Source organism: Talaromyces marneffei, chromosome 2 (genome assembly GCF_009556855.1).
Source record: "Talaromyces marneffei chromosome 2, complete sequence".
NCBI lineage: Eukaryota > Fungi > Ascomycota > Eurotiomycetes > Eurotiales > Trichocomaceae > Talaromyces > Talaromyces marneffei.
In genome coordinates, this window is record NC_072349.1 from 2,780,926 (window position 1) to 2,799,669 (window position 18,744).

The 18,744-nt window shown below is 47.7% G+C and overlaps 7 protein-coding genes across 7 annotated transcripts; 5 read left to right on the top strand and 2 right to left on the bottom strand.

Annotated features, from left to right (window-relative positions):
- Nucleotides 1-276: 276 nt before the first annotated feature.
- On the top strand, nucleotides 277-795 carry EYB26_003356 (uncharacterized protein; the record flags this gene model as incomplete). Its single annotated transcript, XM_054262657.1, has 2 exons — nucleotides 277-345; nucleotides 412-795. 2 exons carry the CDS (start codon nucleotides 277-279, stop codon nucleotides 793-795), a joined length of 453 nt encoding a protein of 150 aa, XP_054118632.1.
- A 3,190-nt stretch (nucleotides 796-3,985) lies between these two features.
- EYB26_003357 (uncharacterized protein) lies at nucleotides 3,986-7,611 on the top strand (the record flags this gene model as incomplete). Its single annotated transcript, XM_054262658.1, has 3 exons — nucleotides 3,986-6,452; nucleotides 6,507-7,448; nucleotides 7,508-7,611. 3 exons carry the CDS (start codon nucleotides 3,986-3,988, stop codon nucleotides 7,609-7,611), a joined length of 3,513 nt encoding a protein of 1,170 aa, XP_054118633.1.
- A 748-nt stretch (nucleotides 7,612-8,359) lies between these two features.
- Nucleotides 8,360-8,926, bottom strand: EYB26_003358 (uncharacterized protein; the record flags this gene model as incomplete). Its single annotated transcript, XM_054262659.1, has 3 exons — nucleotides 8,360-8,364; nucleotides 8,438-8,624; nucleotides 8,741-8,926. The coding sequence occupies 3 exons, from the start codon at nucleotides 8,924-8,926 to the stop codon at nucleotides 8,360-8,362; spliced, it is 378 nt and encodes a 125-aa protein (XP_054118634.1).
- A 364-nt stretch (nucleotides 8,927-9,290) lies between these two features.
- On the bottom strand, nucleotides 9,291-10,478 carry EYB26_003359 (uncharacterized protein; the record flags this gene model as incomplete). Its single annotated transcript, XM_054262660.1, has 1 exon — nucleotides 9,291-10,478. One exon carries the CDS (start codon nucleotides 10,476-10,478, stop codon nucleotides 9,291-9,293), a length of 1,188 nt encoding a protein of 395 aa, XP_054118635.1.
- Nucleotides 10,479-10,845: 367 nt separating this feature from the next.
- Nucleotides 10,846-11,214, top strand: EYB26_003360 (uncharacterized protein; the record flags this gene model as incomplete). The annotated part of the gene is made up of 3 exons (XM_054262661.1): nucleotides 10,846-10,951; nucleotides 11,023-11,136; nucleotides 11,192-11,214. 3 exons carry the CDS (start codon nucleotides 10,846-10,848, stop codon nucleotides 11,212-11,214), a joined length of 243 nt encoding a protein of 80 aa, XP_054118636.1.
- A 691-nt stretch (nucleotides 11,215-11,905) lies between these two features.
- Nucleotides 11,906-13,119, top strand: EYB26_003361 (uncharacterized protein; the record flags this gene model as incomplete). The annotated part of the gene is made up of 2 exons (XM_054262662.1): nucleotides 11,906-12,432; nucleotides 12,492-13,119. The coding sequence occupies 2 exons, from the start codon at nucleotides 11,906-11,908 to the stop codon at nucleotides 13,117-13,119; spliced, it is 1,155 nt and encodes a 384-aa protein (XP_054118637.1).
- A 2,979-nt stretch (nucleotides 13,120-16,098) lies between these two features.
- Nucleotides 16,099-18,539, top strand: EYB26_003362 (uncharacterized protein; the record flags this gene model as incomplete). Its single annotated transcript, XM_054262663.1, has 6 exons — nucleotides 16,099-16,103; nucleotides 16,194-16,264; nucleotides 16,339-16,570; nucleotides 16,625-18,018; nucleotides 18,102-18,263; nucleotides 18,319-18,539. 6 exons carry the CDS (start codon nucleotides 16,099-16,101, stop codon nucleotides 18,537-18,539), a joined length of 2,085 nt encoding a protein of 694 aa, XP_054118638.1.
- Nucleotides 18,540-18,744: the final 205 nt, after the last annotated feature.

Sequence of the window (18,744 nt, forward strand, 5' to 3'; positions counted from 1 at the left end):
ATATACTATTTACTAATATGATTTTATTTTAGTAATAATAATTATAATAATAAGTATTATTTTATTATTATATTATATTCTATCTTTATCTTTTTTTAATATATTAATTTTTAATTATTTAAGATTTATAATATAATCTAGTGTTTTATTAAGTATATTTATAATAATATTTTCTTAGAGGCTCATGCATACTAACCAGTTTCGGCACTTTTGAAAAACAGCGCTCTTTACACGTTCTAGAGGGCTTTATAGGCTTCTCGACACCGAGAAACCCCCATGGAGACTCCCAAAGGTGCCCCAGAGGCCGCAGGAGTCCCCAATTCCACGGGGGATGGGATGGGGGTCGTTAGTGGCCACCTACCCCAAACGTAGGAAAGTCAGGCCCCAGAGCCATCGCTATTGTTCCCAAAGCTGAGCAGTGGTTGGGGAGGCTCAGTAGCAACAGAGCAACACCTAGCTGAGGCACTCCAGGGCTCGCTACAGGAGCAATTGGCACCTGGCAACGCCAGCGCAGGCCTAGAGAGGAGCCTAATCTCAGGGCTTACAGGGGCCATGCGGGCATCTAGCAATGAGCCTATTGAGGCCGCTAGCTCAAAGCAGACAGGAAGCAACCCCCATAAACGAGCTGGCCCTATCCTAGGGGATGAGGAAGACCAGGCTAATGTCCCCTTCGCTATACGGTGTACTGTTCGGAGCTCACTAGGCGCTTCGAGGAACGCTCCGGGGAGCAAGAAAAGAGGATTAGGGCATTGGAGGGCCAAGTCCAGTTCCTTGTTACAGCAAATGGGTCCCTAGAGGCCACTGTTAGGGCTCTAGAGGCTCACGATATCTCAGTATCCAGCGGCCCTGACGTCATGGTAAGCGAGTCACCGCCAAGGCCCGAAGCCGGGAAAGGGCTAGCGCCTGTCCCAGAGGGGCTAGCTCCCGCAGCTAAGGGCCTAGTTACGAGCTTAAGTGGATGTCAGGACCCACCCCAATATCAAGCTCTAAGGAATTATCAAAAACAGGCTATATCAACACCTACAGTCCCTAGGAATATCGCTAAATCCTAGGCAGCACCCCCAAAGCAAGCACCTAAGAATTGGGCATTAACCGCGGGCAATGCCCAGCAAGCTAACGCTGGAGAATAGAAGACGGTGTAATATAATAAACAACGTGGAATCAATAAGGCAAAGGGTAAGCCGGAGCAACCGCTAATGAAGCCTATAAGCACCCGGAGCAAGGACGAACGACGCCTTTAGGCGTTATAAGCCTATAGATACAGTAAGACGTGACACCCGGGATATCCTTTTATGGCTCAATCGAGCGCTAGATAGCGCAGGACTACCTATCTTTATAAGGGCTGTTGATACGGGATATACGGTATTGGGGCATCTTACAGTTCTTATAAAGGAGGGCATGCCTAGTAAAGTGCTAGTGCTAGCCTATAACGATATCAGCTCCTCGTCATCTTACTAGAGGTTAGTGAGCAGTGGCAGCGCGTTAAAGTGCACGGAGTCTATATATAGCGCTATATAAATAGTAGCAACAGCTTGGAGCTTGCCCGTGAAGAAATAGAGATAGGAACGCCATTTAGGCTCAAACGGGATCCCACCTGGCTCAAGAGCCCTAAGGTCCTACGGGCTAGAAGACAGGGTTTTGCAACAATAGTGGTAACTGTAGGCTCCCGTGAGGAAGCCCGGGGACTACTAAAAGCAGGCCTCAAAGTTGGAGGGCTCCACTAAGTTATAAGACGGAGGCTTATTGGGATATCAGCCCTGAGAGCGTTTGCACTCGGTGCGGCGGAATAGGGCATGCTAGCTATCTAGAGTGTAAGAATCGTCCCCCGAGGTGCACTATCTGTGCTGGGGACCATGAGGTCCTTAGCCATAAGTGTGCAATATTATGGGATGTAACGCTAGGCTTGCCAAATTGTGTCAACACGTGCTAATTAGGTGCGCTAATTGCGGAGAGTCCCACGAAGCCACATCCCCAAGATGCCCTAAGGTTAAGCAAGCTCGTAAGCAAGCTATCCAATAAGCTAGGGACCGTACATTACAGCACCGTATCCCAACGTCCCAGGGCTTTAGAATAGTAGTCCCAAACCCCCCACAACCCCTAAAGTCCCCAGAGACTAGGGAGGAACCGACGCTAACTACAAGTGAGCCTCTAGGCTTTCCAAGCACTAGGCAACCTGATATGGATAAGGAAGCAGACTAGTATTCTCCCTTAACTATCAATGAAGCGCCCCTAAGCTAGAAATTATACTAGTGCTTCAGCACAACTGTATCTATACTAGCGCTGTAGTATATATAGTATTAAAGGCAGCGTTGAAAGTAGGTGCGGTAATAGCATACCTCTAGGAACTCCTAGTAGGTAAATATGACGTTAGCCACCTAGATTCCTGCAGGTTTTACTGGCCAGAGTGCCCCCCGGGAGCATGCCCGAGTGGTAACGGCGGTAAGGAGGGATATAGTGGATAAAGTAGTGATCAATGCCCGTACAGACCTCGCTAACCACCCCTATTTTATGGTGGTGGACGTGGTGGAGAGTGGAAGAAGCACTAGAGTGGTGAATTGCTATGACAGCTGGCTAGGGGCCTATCACACGTACGTTAGGGCAACTCGGCGTAACTGGAGAGCCCTTATAGACATCAATTGGGACCCTATCTTTAGGGGACGATGTCTAATTCTCGGGGATTTCAACGCCCACAGTCCTACGTAGAATGCCCTAACACTGGCTTGGGAGAGCGTACGAATGCGCAAGCAGGCGACGTGAGTGCCAGGCCAGCTCACTTGCCCGTAAGGACCAGTATCGAAGCTAGCACGAGCCCTGGATTGATACGACGAAGTGAGCCAGCCAACGAGGAAGTGCTGTAAGGTAAGAGCGAGGATATGAGCATACAGATAGGTGAGGGTTTGTGCGTTGGAGAAGCGTGAACGAGCGCACGAATGAGAGCGGTCGACTTATGAGATTGATACGAGGACTGGCGTACGATTAGGTGCAAGAATCGACGCAGGAAGGGTGCGAGACTTGGTGCAGAGGGTTACGTGTGAAAGTGGGTGTTGGATCGTTGGGATGAGATGAGGACGACGTACGGGAGAGCTGGCGGACGGGTTTGCACTGTTTGTTTATTTGCGGCTACATTGTTTGCCGCATTTGCCGTGTTTGACGAGTTTGCACTCGTTGTTTCATTTGTACGTTTACATTCTCTGTGGCTCGCCTTGCGGCGCGCCTCCCGTGGCTGTGCCACCTTTTGTATTGATGCCTGCAGGTTCAGGCACACACCTGCATAGCGGCCCTTAGACCGTAGCTAGCTACAGCAGGTATATCAAATCTAACTAACCTTGTGAGTGGAATCCCGCTAGGCACCGGTACCTATTGGGTCCCTCGATATTAGATCTGCTGTTTGTGTTGGTGTTTCTTCATGATTCACATCGCAAAAGATGATCATGGTATTGAGCTAGTAAAATAGATTATCTTATTGCCAAGATGACCCAGAAAAGTCATACCGAACAAGTAGGCATCAAAAAACAGCTACAATATATACTCGTAGTATAAATATACTCTATAGTTGCTGTAGCCAACAAACCAGCTGCACAGGAGCCTCGCCACTTTTACGTGCTGTGCTCATGTGGGGCCAGCCCTTTCCCAATCCAGACCAACCACTAGCGTTACCCGACGGCCTCGCGAGTGAAGCAATTTATGTTTCTGCTACACGCTCACTTTCACCAGGCGCAATATTGGACTTTACCTCCTACTTTCAATCCTTCCAATTGAACACCCCAAGCCCATGTGCTGGGTCAATTAGGCACGCATCTTCTTCCGATTTTCACTTCGTTCTTTATAAGAATAGTCCTTCTGCACGCCCTTCAATCGATATTGGCCGTTTCAATAAAACCCTCTAGAAATACATACCGGGTCGGTTGAGCCATCCAGCTCCAATCTTGACAATGCTGCCGGTTGCGTTGGCTTGGAGAGGTCTCGGCGAATAGCCCTTTACAACATGTCGCGCTTGTCTGCAGGGTTTGCCGACTTCTTCCCAACCGCGCCGTCTGTTCTACAGTCACGAAAATCCAGAATATCCGAGAATCGTACACGAAGCAGATCACAGTCAGAGACTAGCAACGGACTTGCGCAACCAGTCGCTGTTGCCACCAAGAACGCCTTATTAACGCATGGCAAAGACGAGGATGATATGCGTGCGCTCCTCCTACAGAACGATGCATCTGCTAAAAATATCAATCGTTCTACAACCTTGATCTCTGTGGACTCTGACCTCTCCGCCCATGCCATTGCGACTGAATTGCCTACAATGAATGGAAATGGGTCGCTACAACAAACTTCAGTTACACAGTCGCCATCGCAATCTTTGTCGCGTAATGCTAACAGCCTACATGAGGACCAGCCGAGCTCGTCCCGCTCCGCCATCGATATCAAGCATAATGAGCCTGTAGGTAATAGCCCGGCTCCAGGTCGCTCTGATGTTACAGCAGAAACCTCCTCATCTGGGATACGCGCTTCTCTACCATGCGAACTAAAAGGCCGTAAGGTAACTTACGATCCAGAATTGGATAGAAAACTTGGCACGAAGGATAAAAGGAAGAAGCTCGAGTATTCAGACTTCGTCCAAACCGACAGATTCCAAGTTCCGGCTGACCCGCGTCTTTCCATTGCCAACTATACACGCGGTTCGGCTAATGCGCAGAAAGTACGGCTGAGATCAACGCCTTATTCAGTACGACACTGGCCCTTCGATGCCGCAACGTCTATCGGTCGAGCTGCCACTTCCCAACTAGTCGTCACCGGATTTGATCCTCTCACACCGATCGCTCCAATAACTGCATTGTTTTCAAGCTTCGGAGAGGTTGCTCATATTGATAATCGCACAGATCCAGTCACCGGACGGCCCCTCGGCATTTGTCTTGTTAAATTCAAGGATGCCACTTCCTTCCAGAATCAAGGGCCATTATCGGCTTCAGCTGCCGCGAGACGTGCTTACTATGAGTGCAAAAAGGAACAACGTATCGGTACACGACGCATTAGAGCAGATCTCGATCGCGATGGACTTTTGTGTCAGAGACTGGTGGACAAAGCTGTTGAGTCCTGGCGTAAAAGCAACCCACCGTCGCTAGACTCCGGCCATCGTGATACTCCTCCAAAAAACAACGAGCCTCCCCCTACCGCTCCAAAGGGGCCTTCTGGGCGCTCATCAGTACGGCCAGCTTTTAACCCACCAGAAGGTCCCAAGGCTGCTTCGAAACCCGTTGTGTCACCAGCCATTGAAGAAACGCCTATTCTGCAACAAATCAAACGAGACCCTTATATATTCATCGCTCATTGTTATGTCCCAGTCCTAGGATCCACATTGCCTCACCTACAAAAACGATTAAGAACGTTTGACTGGAAAGCCGTTCGATGCGATAAAACTGGGTATTATATCATCTTTGAGAATTCCAGACGCGGTGAAGAAGAAACCATGAGGTGTTACAAAATGTGCCACATGACGCCTCTATTCACTTACATTATGAACATGGAAAGTCAGCCTTATGGAAATCCAAACTATGAGCGCAGTCCGAGTCCTGAAAGATTGCAGGCGGAGCTGAAAGCTCGGGCTGAAGAGAAGAGGGTGCTCAGAGAAGCTGAATTGGAGATTGAGGAAGAGAAACAGCAACGTGCTAGCAGCCTGGACCCCTCAAAAGAAGTCCTTAGTATTGTTATACACGAACTGAAGACAAAACTTCTTGAAGATGTCAAGTTTCGCATCGCCGCTCCCTTTCTTTACGAATACCTTGATCCAGAGAGACACTCGGAAAGAAGGAAGGCTTTGGGCATTCAGGACCCGGAGACACGTAAATCTAATCCATTTCAGCTTGGATTACCGAGCAACTCATTGCATTCCCGTCCGCTCGACCTCCTTGCTCTTCCCCGCATTCGTAAGTCATATCACGACCAAGTCAATGGTACAAATTATCTGGATGAAAGACGTGGGCATATACGACGACGAAGAGATGTACGACCGCTCCATCATCGTCTTCGTCATCTTCATGCAGCTGGAGACTCGGATGATGACATGCGGACACCTATGTCACGGGACACAGACGAACTTGGAAGCAGGTCGCCTAGTCAGATGAGCTTCGACACGTCTGTTTCAGATACCGAGGATGAAGCCTACAATATATACGCCTCGCGAAGTCCTTCTGAAGACCCCGAGGCTACCGACTATGTCAATACAGCAGATGTTGACAGTGAACCGCATGACGAGCTAATGTTTCAGCAAGTTGACCCTAATCTGTCTAAGAAAAGAAAGAGAACTTTTGAGGACGGTCTTGATTCCCGAAAGCGACATAAGGATGACTATGATATTACTGGCATCGATGCAATTACTCTTGATGTTGACGTTCCTCCTGGTTCCTTTGATACCGTTTGTACCGATGACGACTTGATTCTACGGTCTGCAGAAATTAGTCTTGGTATGTGTACCCTGAAAATTCCAACCTTTCAAGAATACTGCTCATCATTAGCAGAAGCAGAGACCAATATATACTCAAAACCAGAAGTCAATTTTGAGGTTTCGTTTGATCAACCACGACCTAGCGTCTTGGACGATGACGCGCTCGTTTTGGACCTGGATGGCTGGCAGACACTCATCAAGGACGATGAGGATCTCGATTTTCTCAGAGATATCATGTCAGATACATTACCGTCAAAGGTTGGTGATATCACCATTTGGGCCTGGAAGCAGCGAGAAGCTAAGCTTCTGAATCGGTTCGGGGAAACGGGCCCGGTTTTCACCCCAACGACTATCCCTGGATATTTTGTCCCCAATTCAACAGGCTCGGCTCGAACGGAAGGCAAGAAGAGAATCTTTGAAGCAGAGAAATCAAAGTATCTACCTCACCGAATAAAAGTACAGAAAGCCAGAGAGGAAAGAGAGGCATTGGCTCAAAGCGATCCTCAGTCCGTGCTTGTCGACTCTGCAAAGGCTGGCCCAACAAAGCCAGTAAACAATTCTACATCTAGATCCACCAGGGTTCAGAATCGCCGACTTGCAGCTGATATCAACGCACAGAAACAAGTCCTCCCGCCTCAGGGTGGCGATGGCGATGCATTACGCTTCAATCAGCTCAAGAAGCGTAAAAAACCTGTTAGATTTGCCCGCTCGGCTATTCACAACTGGGGATTGTATGCCGAGGAAAATATTACAGCCAATGATATGATCATTGAATACGTGGGCGAGAAAGTCCGACAACAAGTGGCAGATATGAGAGAGCGAAGATACCTGAAGAGTGGAATAGGAAGCAGTTACCTTTTCCGAATTGATGAAAATGCGGTCATTGATGCTACAAAGCGCGGTGGTATTGCCAGGTTCATCAACCATAGCTGCACCCCCAACTGTACGGCAAAGATCATTCGGGTAGACGGTAGCAAGCGAATTGTGATTTATGCATTGCGAGACATCAGCAAAGGTTGGTCCTTTGGGTCCTCAACATGGAATTCCAAACCTCCGTGCTAATGATGATTACAGATGAGGAACTCACATACGATTACAAGTTTGAAAGAGAGTGGGATAGCGAAGACAGGATACCCTGCTTGTGTGGATCAGCAGGTTGCAAAGGATTCCTTAATTAATACACGGTGCAATTATACATTTCAGGTATCATACTCGACGAAAAACTAATAGCGGATATCTTGTTTCTGGGATGCATTGGATAGGCGTACTTCGTGGAGGGCATGGCTTGCGGCTTTATTCAAGATTCGGTGAATGTGCGACCGACTCTTCTGCTTCTGATAAGGGAGTTTTATTCGTAGTAGAGTCTACTACTGTGGATGCATAGGTGTGGTTGTTATGTATATTATTTGAATTTCGTTTGGTCAACCACCGATTCATTTCAATCAAATTACGCTGCATCTATTGCAGAAAGAGACAGCAGCTTTGACATCTTCACGCATGTCATTTGCAATGCAAAAGAGCCCGTACATAGCTTGACATGCGATTCATGTGAATTATTCTGCGAGACAGGAGGATCTCTCAAGCAAATGGCTGTAGTGGAGCAGGACTCGCGTGGGTATCCGCTTTGGGTTCCTTGATAATGTCGGCCTAGCTCCGTACAGTGGAGGACTTCTGCTGGAGAGATCTGGCGGTCACTGGCTCGGCCATTGTCGCATTGAAGTTGTTGATTCATATGATGCGGATGCTATGTATACACCACCCAAGAGAATTTCCTAAGATGCGAAGGCTTCGCATGGGTATTGCGATTCGTCATAATGTTTCGGGATAATGGATGCTGCCTCTCAATTCGCCATGTCCATGTTCGGGGACCAAACTTTATGGGTTTTTGAAGCAACGTCCACATTCAATGCAAGCAGACAGGCGTCCTTAGACTGCAATGGAGTAAGCACAACGCAGTTCGCAATAAGCCTGTTCGCCAGTATGAGTTACTAGCCGAGAACTCACCTAAGTGACTGGGGAGCAGAAAGTTGGCGATTCCTTCTTTAATTTGATATTCATGACCGCAGTTTGCACAGCAGAGCTTTCCTTCGATCACGTGGGTTTCCATGAGTAATTTGTGTAGATCTCGTAGCATATTTTCGTCGATCTGGTCATCGTTGGGCTTGATGTTCGATATATCGGGGAATCCGAGCTGTTCATTTCCGATGTCAGTTTCTGAAGGCCAGATTGTACACGGAGGAGGTGCAAGAAAAGACTGTGTTTTGCAGGTGGACATGAGCGGAAGCCAAGAAGCTACGGAGAACTCACTTCTTGAGCCGTTATTCTCAGCGAATCCCAATCAATTCGTGGCAGGATATTTCGGATCAAGCTGGGGTTGAAATCGAGTTCTTGTTGTTCTAGCTCTGCATCTTTGAAATGAAGCGGGGTGGATGCTGGTGAAACCCGACAGGCCTTCACAGCGCATGTCAGAAAATTGACGGTAATCACTTTCATATTGAGAATTTAGTGGCCGTAGTGTCGTTTGTGTATAATATTGAGTCGGGCTTGATGTTGAGAGCTGAAATTGTTGACGTGTGGAGGGGCAAGAAATTTTTCCAATCCGTCGGCACTTCCGTGTCGGCCGAATCTGATTGGTTTGATCCATACCATTATAGACAATCAAACGATACTCGTACAGCACCATGAATCTTCTTGGGCAATATGCCATTTCAGTAGCTGTTTAGCCTAGGTATATCTATTTCGGAGTGGATGGGACTCAACATCTGTGCGTGATTGGTGGGTTGCCAGCGTGCTACGAAGAGAATTAGGGAAAGGGTATAGTTATATACATAATAATGCCCACGCAGAGAGCAACCCATTATCGAAGGATAACTTCCACAAGATCCATATCATCAATGTCGTAATCCTTCAGCTGTGAGTCCGGGTCGAGAATATCCCCATCAAAGGACAGGAGAATCTTGAGGTCGGAAGAGATGTTCCTTTTGCTCTTGAAATTGGCCATGATTTGAAGGACAGGCGTCCGGGGCAAGACTTTCACTTTCAAGTCACCGTGGCTCGGGCTCTTCAGAACAATATGGAATGCCTCGCTCTCCGCTGTTTGCGAGGGTGTTGGAGGCGCCATAGTTGATCTCTCTGCCTCAGCCCGAGCTTTCAGGAACTCATCCGTCACTGCTTCAACGTGAATGCGCAAGGTACGGGGTTCATCATCAAAGTCCAAATCACTAGGAGACGACAAAGAACCGACATCCAGACTTTTACATGTTGTTACGTCAAAAAGTCTCCTTCTATTCCAAGTTAGATAGACAGAATCAGTCATCTTCTGATCGAATCCCTGTCGCGCGCACCACGTTAAGCGAATATCTCGAAATCGTTGTGACATATGTCGCCGAACAATCAACGGTTTCGTATTCTCAATCTCGGATGTGACTAGTATTTCCACAACAACCTCGGCCTTCTTGTCTTCTCTTTGTTCTGTATTTTCTCGAGTATCAAGTGCGGCCTTTGCCTCTTCGGCGTTCGTTGGTAATACACTATGGGATGAGGATGTATTACTATCCCTTTCTGGTGATAGTGTAGGCAGACGGCGCGATAAAGATTTCTCGAAGCGTGGTGGCTCATCAACAACTTGAACCTCAGGCGAAGGAGCTCCGTAGGTATCGGCCGCTGACAATTCCCTTTCTAATGCGACCCCATCATCAATATCATCGGAGTGTCTCCGGCTTTCAACATATTCAATACTGTTGCTTTCGTCTGACTGCTCGACCGGCGGAGAAGAGGCGGTTGATCCGTTGCCATTTTTCTCGCGAGCGTCATCCGTTGGGTCGACCTCCGGGTCTGATATGCGGCGACGTTTTGAAGAACGGACAGGGACCTTGGTTGACTCGACGGCAGGTGTCAATGCCGATTTTGCGACATCCTCGCGGCGCTGTTCTCTATTCGCTTTTAAAATATCCTTATATGTCTGATGGGATCGGCGATAAAATTCGGGCGCGGAGGGCTCGTCATCTGTCTTAGCCCAAGCCGGCTTGTTGAAGAAAGAGCGCATCGGAAAGCTTAACGAGATGTTTCGAGTCGTGTACGATGTTATATAAGTAGCTTTTGTATAATATAGTCAAAATGGAGTGAAGTCTTCGGACTTTATTGCGATAGAAAGATAGCTTTGTTATTTGGTGGTGATGTGATGATATCTGTATTGATCTGCGTATTTATTAATACGCGCGATCGGGTGGGGCAAGCTTGAAATATAGGTGAAATGTTACCGCTAGACCCGAATCAGACCTAGCGCAATACTAACGATATCTAATTCTCGTATTATTGTATCTGCTATGCGATAACATCACATCACCGATACCTTCATCAACTATTGACAGACCGAACGAACACGGCAAGATACAGCACACACTCTAGACACCATGGAAAACGGAAACCCCTCAGAAGGAAAGGATCCTTCCACTTTTCTTAGCGAGATCACCGGAGCTCCAGTGACTGTGAAGCTTAACTCTGGCGTTGTCTACCAAGGTATGATCTGTTCGGCACTCGATTCTTTGCAGCAACTCGGCCTTTACTAACTATCTTTGGTTGTTGAAAAGGCGAACTCCAGTCTGTCGACGGATACATGAATATTGCATTGGAAAAAACAGAGGAATATGTGAATGGGCAACTGAGGCGGTCTTACGGTGACGCTTTTGTGCGTGGAAACAATGGTGAGCCGGTTTGCACTCATAATTGGGCTGACTCCATGAGACTGACTGGAGACAGTACTATACATTTCTGCGCGGTAATTCTCAGGTCAGTTTCGATCGAATAAGACCATCCCTACCGTGAAATCGCATCTACCGTCAACAAGACAAGCAAGTCCCCGATCAAACTACGATGAAGGAAGAGACTCGAAATGATTTTCAACAATGGCACTTGAGTATGGCGTATGGTCCCGGAAAATAGTATGACTACTTTTTGCAAATTCAAAGAGAAGATAGAAGATTAAACCTTTATGGTTCTGATTTTCAGGGAATGATTGCGTGATACTGGTCGGTGACACTCGGAACAAGGCGACTTTTTACTAGCTATACCCCAATACTATGAAATTGAGGAATTAAATGATATCGGAGGAAGGGAAATAGAAGACTTGACTTGCTCCATAGTAATTGTCGTGTATAGTCAATCGGTGGACTAATTATTATCTACGGCTGAGAGTAGAAAGAAACCCCCACCTTTGATGATTCGCCATCGGCCCATTCAGGACCTGCGCATATAACATGTGGCTCTTAGATTTTTCAATATAAACCTCCTATCTCCTGGGTCGACAACGAGTTCGTACACTCATACAAGCAGAGAAATTAGCGGATGCAGATATTTGTCTATTCTCTAGCTTTTTTCGATCCCTTCTTTTCTATTATTGAAGTGTGCGGGGTCATTCAGGCGCATAATTATTAAAAGCAACATTTTTTTCTCTACTCTGCAGACACCGACAACATGTCTCTTCAAGCCATCAAATATGCCGACAATCAGTTGCAAATCATAGATCAGCTGCAACTCCCTTTCGTTACCGAATACATCCCTATTCGATCTGCGCAAGATGGTTGGCATGCAATTAAGGAAATGCGCGTTCGTGGCGCCCCCGCCATTGCGATTGTCGCAATCCTGTCGCTTGCGGTCGAGCTGAGCGAGATCCAAACTGCCGGGAAATTGTCGTCTTCTTCGGAAGAGGTTGGCCTGTTTATCATTGAAAAGCTACACTACCTTGTCACCAGCAGGCCGACTGCAGTCAACTTAGCTGATGCGGCGCGCAAATTCGAAACTATGGTGACGGAGCACACCAAGACTCAGGGTTCTACAGGACAATCACTTGTTGCAGCGTATCTCCAGGAAGCCGAGTTGATGCTGGTCCATGATCTCAGCGACAACAAAAACATTGGGGCGTATGGAGCAAAATGGATCCTTGAGCGAGCAGCAACGGAGGGACAGGCCAAGGTCAATGTGCTCACTCATTGCAACACAGGGTTCGTAGGCCCACGGTACATTCTTTTTCCTCTGTTTGAAAATACTAATTGAGAATCAGCTCTCTTGCGACTGCGGGTTATGGTACAGCATTGGGTGTTATCAGATCGCTTCACGAGGGAAACGCCTTGAATCGCGTCTATTGCACAGAGACTAGACCCTACAACCAAGGTGCACGGTTAACAGCATACGAACTAGTACACGAGAAGATGCCCGCAACCCTCATAACAGACTCCATGGCTGCGTCGCTACTTGCCAAGCCCGAATCAAAAGTGTCGGCCATTGTCGTCGGCGCAGACCGTGTGGCTGCCAATGGCGATACTGCGAACAAGATCGGAACATATGCCCTCGCCGTACTGGCAAAATATCACGGTGTTAAATTCCTTGTGGCTGCACCACGCACAACTATTGACCGAGGAACTCCGTCAGGAAATGAAATCGTAATCGAAGAACGTGCCCCATCGGAGGTGACCACCATCAAGGGTCCCTTGCAGGGGCGCGTGGGAGACGCTTTACAGATGGAGACTATTCAACTGGCAGCCACCGGCATAGATGTCTGGAATCCTGCATTTGACGTCACGCCGGCAGCTCTTATCGATGCCGTTATCACCGAGAAAGGAGTCGTCGAGAAGGGCTCAGATGGGCACTTTCATTTCGATGCGCTCTTCGACGAATCGTCCTCTTCGTGATGTGCCGGTTGTTGTTTATCACGGGCTTCTTGCTGCTCGTCATGAGTGTTATCTTCTACCGCCGCTAGGAGCTCATCTATCTTTCGCTCTAGTTTAGCTAAATGATTTTCCAAAGCAAGAGCTGTGTTTTCGCCGCTAGATTTGACTGGGGTTAGCTGGAGTGCTCGGAGGGGCTTTTTCTAAAAGTTGAAAGACGCACTGGGCCAGCTCCTTGAAAGCCTATCGTAGTTATTTTAGGTTAGTTTAACTGTGCGCGACGGATAAAGGAAAACGAAAGGGGGAGTAGGTTCGTGAAGCCAAAAGGGGAAGAAAATCTCGAGCAATCCGAGCTACTACTAACTAGTCACTCATACCTTTGCTAAGTCCAGGTCGTCTACTGAGCCAGCCATTTTTCCTTTTTCAATAGCCCCGCCGCAAGGGTTCGAGTGGATTGTTCGATTACTTTGGAAGGTAGGCCGGGTCAATGAGACAGGCTATCCTTCTTCGTGTGTCGCTCAAGTGTATAAGCAATGTAGAGACCAATGGAATTAGTTGACTGGTGGGAGGGTGTCAAGTTGATGATGGGTTGGTTAAGCTGTTGCCAACGTTGGTTGAGTTGAGAGCGGGAAGTTAGAGTACTCTCTGTCGTAGCAGACTAGCTCGGAATGGCTAATGTTCCGGTCCGCCGGCAAGATCTAAATTTATCCCACCCATTAACTTAGTTACGTAGACGCAGCTCTTCAGTCTTTCATTCGGACATTCCATCTCAGCTGGCGCTTCAGAATATTCTTATGAAGCCAGTCAGAAAGAAGTAGGTGACATTACTACGTAGTCGATCGATCTCATGCATCTCATATTTAACCTCTGCAACATGACATCCAATGCTTTTCTTTGCTTGGGCTAGCTTAGCTTGACTCGTCTTCAGCCCTAAGCCTGAGGGCTGATTTACTTACTGGTCGAGTTTATATTGAGGCTGAATATCAGCTCAACAGCCTCAACATGAATTCTCGGATCGAAGCTTTGGCCTGGTACGATGGTAGTTGGGTTACCAACTTACCATACTACGTCCTTGACGAAGCAACCAATGCTGCACGGGGTAGACCGAGTCAATTCTCGGGTCACATACTTTACCAGGTCCTTTGACGGCCAAAACATAAAAATAGAATGTGCACTGCCACGCTTCTCACGAACCCCCTTGTCCAGGAACCGCCAGTTGTTTGTTCCCCCTGAATCTCTGCAGAACAGAGTGCTCCATACACATTCTCGGTGGTAGTTAGGTATTCGATAGCTAGTTTCTACAGATCGTTCGATAACTAGCGTTATCTTATAGTGGGGAAAGGGGAGGAACATGCATTCTTGACGTTTTTTTCCCCCCTCTTCTTCTTGAGTGACGAATGAATGAGTATGCTACTGAACCAAGTTCATATTGCAAACACTGTCAAACAGTTACAGTTATAGCATAACAAGGTGATTCCCCTGTTCATATCGTAGCATCGAAGCCGTAAATGTAGATACGGTATAATAAATAAATACCGTACGGTGTCGCCAATCATTCAATGTGGCTGCCAAAACAAATTAGTTAGTCGTGGCTTTGTTATGTCGCTGTCAATGTCAATGTCATCAATGTCAGATTCAAACACAATTAGCACAATCCCTGCCAGGGGAACACCTGCCCATCATACCTGAGGACGAAAGCTGCCTATCCCGAGCGATCAATCTGATTACCTTACTATGTACCCAGGTACAGACTGCATAGTGATCGTTGATTGCCCTGTTTGAGACATGGTTTCAGCAAAGTGGACACCTACCAGGGCTCCGTGTGTTTGTTGCCAGGCAGGGGACTCGTCAATGCCTGGAACTTCCAATCGCCACGCCTACTGCAGGCCACTGCATAGCCCACATTGTGGAGATCTTCGGTACCCGCGACCGCCATTTGACCCTGTCCACTCACAGTGCGTCGCGAGCTCGTCTACTTACGGAGTACAGGGTAAATAAACAGCCATCAACTTTTCCAAGCTTGGTCAGTATTGTTCAGTCGCACGGGGCAAGTAGTTAACTAAGTAAGTTATTAACTCCTCCATAGTAGTATCAATAGTCCGTCTGTCTGTCTGGCATTGCCCCTCCTATTTTTATCCACTACGACGTAGTACACGGAAAGCACGTTTGGTTGTTTATTAACTTACGGAGTACCGTATTGGCATCGTAATTACCGCCCGCCCTGCTCCTTCCCTTTCTTGCACTGCACGAGAGCCGCTCAGCTGTTTCCACGTCAAGCATCATCCACCCATCCATCCATCCATTCATTCATTAACTATTCAGGGCGCCGATTCCCTCGTAACGGAACTTACTACGAGAGAGTAATAAGGGTGGGTGTTGCTGAGCAGCTCGCTAGCCCAAGACTCAGCTGTCGTAGCTTTAGTTAGGTTAGTTAAGTTAGTTAACTAGTTAGCTCTTTTCTTCACTGCCGGTGGAGACCCGTATACTAAAAACTACACTTAGTACACTCACTACGTATGTGCATCGTCCGTCTCCATACACTGTGGTTCCCTGTTATTTATATCCTCTGTCCCTCTCCTCCTTCCTCCTTCCCCCCTTCTTCTTTCCATATTCATTCATCATCTCCTTTTCCTACCGTCCACCTCTATTACATTACATATCCTTCGTCCCTCTGTCTAACTAATCCAATTTTCTCCCGCCAAAACTACTCCTTTCGCTCGCCATCCGTTCTCGCCCTAAATCTCAAACGCCGCCCAGCAAGAGCTGCCTCGATCGACACCTCCAATTCGCCTGTCTTCAGCTTCCCCTCCTCCACCATTCGCTCTTACCGCCTCCCCACCTTTTTCTCACGCCAAAGGAAACGCCTCTTCATCAATCCTCTCGCCTAGGAACTTGTGGTTGTCAATTGACTTGCAACAAACTGTTCCACTATTTCCGTGTCACAGTAAACCGGTTTTTCCCCCCCTTCTTTCTTTGAACCTTCGTTTGAATTGAACAGCAATCATGTGGTAAGTCCTTTTTCCCCAATACAAAACAAAAACTCAACTCTATTTCGAAATCTGGCGGGATAAGCTAACAAAACAACTCTATTCTCAAAGTGGTATTTTCGGTTACATCAACTACCTTGTCGAAAAGGACCGTCGACACATTCTAGAGACTCTTGTCAATGGTGAGTTTTCCCATTTTCCATCAACAAACCATCGGCACGGACCTTTGGAACTGACCAACCCTTTCTGTTTCCAGGTCTTTCCAGACTCGAGTATCGTGGATATGACTCCGCCGGTCTAGCTATCGATGGTGACAAGAAGAACGAAGTCTTTGCTTTCAAAGAAGTTGGAAAGGTCGAGAAATTGAAGGAGTTGATCGCCCAGTCAAACGTCGACTTGGAAAAGACCTACGATTCCCATGCTGGAATTGCTCACACTCGCTGGGCTACTCACGGCCCTCCTTCTCGCATCAACTGCCACCCTCACAGGTAAATTCCGCATCAGGAGGAGGAGAATTTATCTCGATTACTGACAGTGTGTAGATCTGACCCCAAGTGGGAATTCTCTGTCGTTCACAATGGTATCATCACCAACTACAAGGAATTGAAGGCACTCTTGGAGAGCAAGGGCTTCCGTTTCGAGACCGAGACCGATACCGAATGTATCGCTAAGTTGGCCAAGTATCTTTACGACCAGCATCCCGATATTGATTTCACTGTCCTGGCCAAGGCCGTCATCAAGGAGCTTCAGGGCGCTTTCGGTCTTCTCATGAAGTCCGTCCACTACCCACACGAAGTGATCGCCGCTCGCAAGGGTTCTCCTCTCGTCATCGGTGTCCGCACTTCCAAGAAGATGAAGGTTGACTTTGTCGACGTCGAATATTCGGAAGATGGTGCTCTTCCTGCCGAACAGGCCTCTCAGAATGTGGCTATCAAGAAGACAGCCGCCAACCTTCTCGCGCCCCCTGACAAGTCGCTTTTGCACCGCTCTCAGTCTCGCGCTTTCCTTTCGGACGATGGAATTCCCCAACCCGCCGAGTTCTTCCTCTCCTCCGATCCTTCTGCTATTGTCGAGCACACCAAGAAAGTTTTATACTTGGAGGACGACGATATTGCCCACATTCATGAAGGTCAGCTCAACATTCACCGTCTGACCAAGGATGATGGCACCTCCAACGTCCGCGCTATCCAGACCATCGAGTTGGAATTGCAGGAGATCATGAAGGGCAAGTTCGATCACTTCATGCAGAAGGAAATTTTCGAGCAACCCGAATCTGTTGTTAACACCATGCGTGGTCGTTTGGACGTTGAGAACAAGAAAGTGACTCTTGGTGGTCTTCGTCAGTACATCTCCACAATCCGCCGTTGCCGACGCATCATCTTCATCGCTTGTGGAACCAGTTACCACTCTTGCATGGCAGTGCGTGGTGTCTTTGAAGAGCTTACTGAGATCCCAATTGCCGTCGAACTGGCCTCCGATTTCTTGGATCGCCAAGCTCCAGTCTTCCGTGATGATACTTGCGTGTTTGTCTCCCAGTCTGGTGAGACTGCAGATTCTCTGATGGCACTCCGTTACTGCCTCGAGCGGGGCGCCTTAACTGTTGGTATTGTCAACGTTGTCGGTTCCTCGATCTCTCTCCTCACTCACTGTGGTGTGCACATCAACGCCGGCCCTGAAATTGGTGTTGCCTCCACCAAGGCCTACACTTCCCAATTCGTCGCCATGGTCATGTTTGCACTTTCCCTCAGCGAGGACCGTGCTTCCAAGCAGAAGAGGCGCGAGGAAATTATGGATGGTCTTTCCAAGATTTCTGACCAGTTCCGCCAAATCCTCAAGCTCAATGACCCGATCAAAGATATGTGTGCCAAATTCTTCAAGAATCAGAAGAGTCTTTTGCTTCTTGGTCGTGGTAGCCAGTACTCCACAGCTTTGGAAGGTCAGTCATTTGTCCCCCCCCCCCCCCTTTTTTTTTTTAATCCACTCCTGGATGGCCCTCAGAATCTAACATATCCATTGTAGGTGCCCTGAAGATCAAGGAAATCTCGTACCTCCACTGCGAGGCTGTCATGTCTGGTGAATTGAAGCACGGTGTTCTTGCCCTGGTTGACGAGAACCTCCCCATCATCATGATTCTCACTCGGGATAACATCTTCGCCAAGTCATTGAACGCATACCAGCAAGGTAAGTTCACGAATATGCACTGTTACGAGAATCCAACAGCTGACCTCTGAAATAGTCATTGCCCGTGGCGGTCGTCCCATCGTCATTTGCAACGAGAACGATGAGGAGTTCCCAACTTCTCAGACTGAGAAGATTGAAATTCCCAAGACGGTGGACTGCTTGCAAGGTCTCCTTAACGTGATTCCCTTGCAGCTGATTGCCTACTGGCTTGCCGTTGGTGAGGGATTGAATGTCGATTTCCCTCGAAACTTGGCCAAGTCTGTGACAGTCGAGTAAAGCGTTTGCTTTTTGAAAATTTGGTTCGCGCAGGAGTCTAGGGAAACACGATAGGCAGTTCATCGGCCTGGTTTATATTTTCTTGTCTTTTAGCTTTCAGTTGTTTTGATCGGAAAGTAGAACACTGGTGGGTATTTTGATCTTAGAGAACATTAATGACATACAATGAGTTTCATTTCTACACGACGTTCAGTAGCCTTTTTAT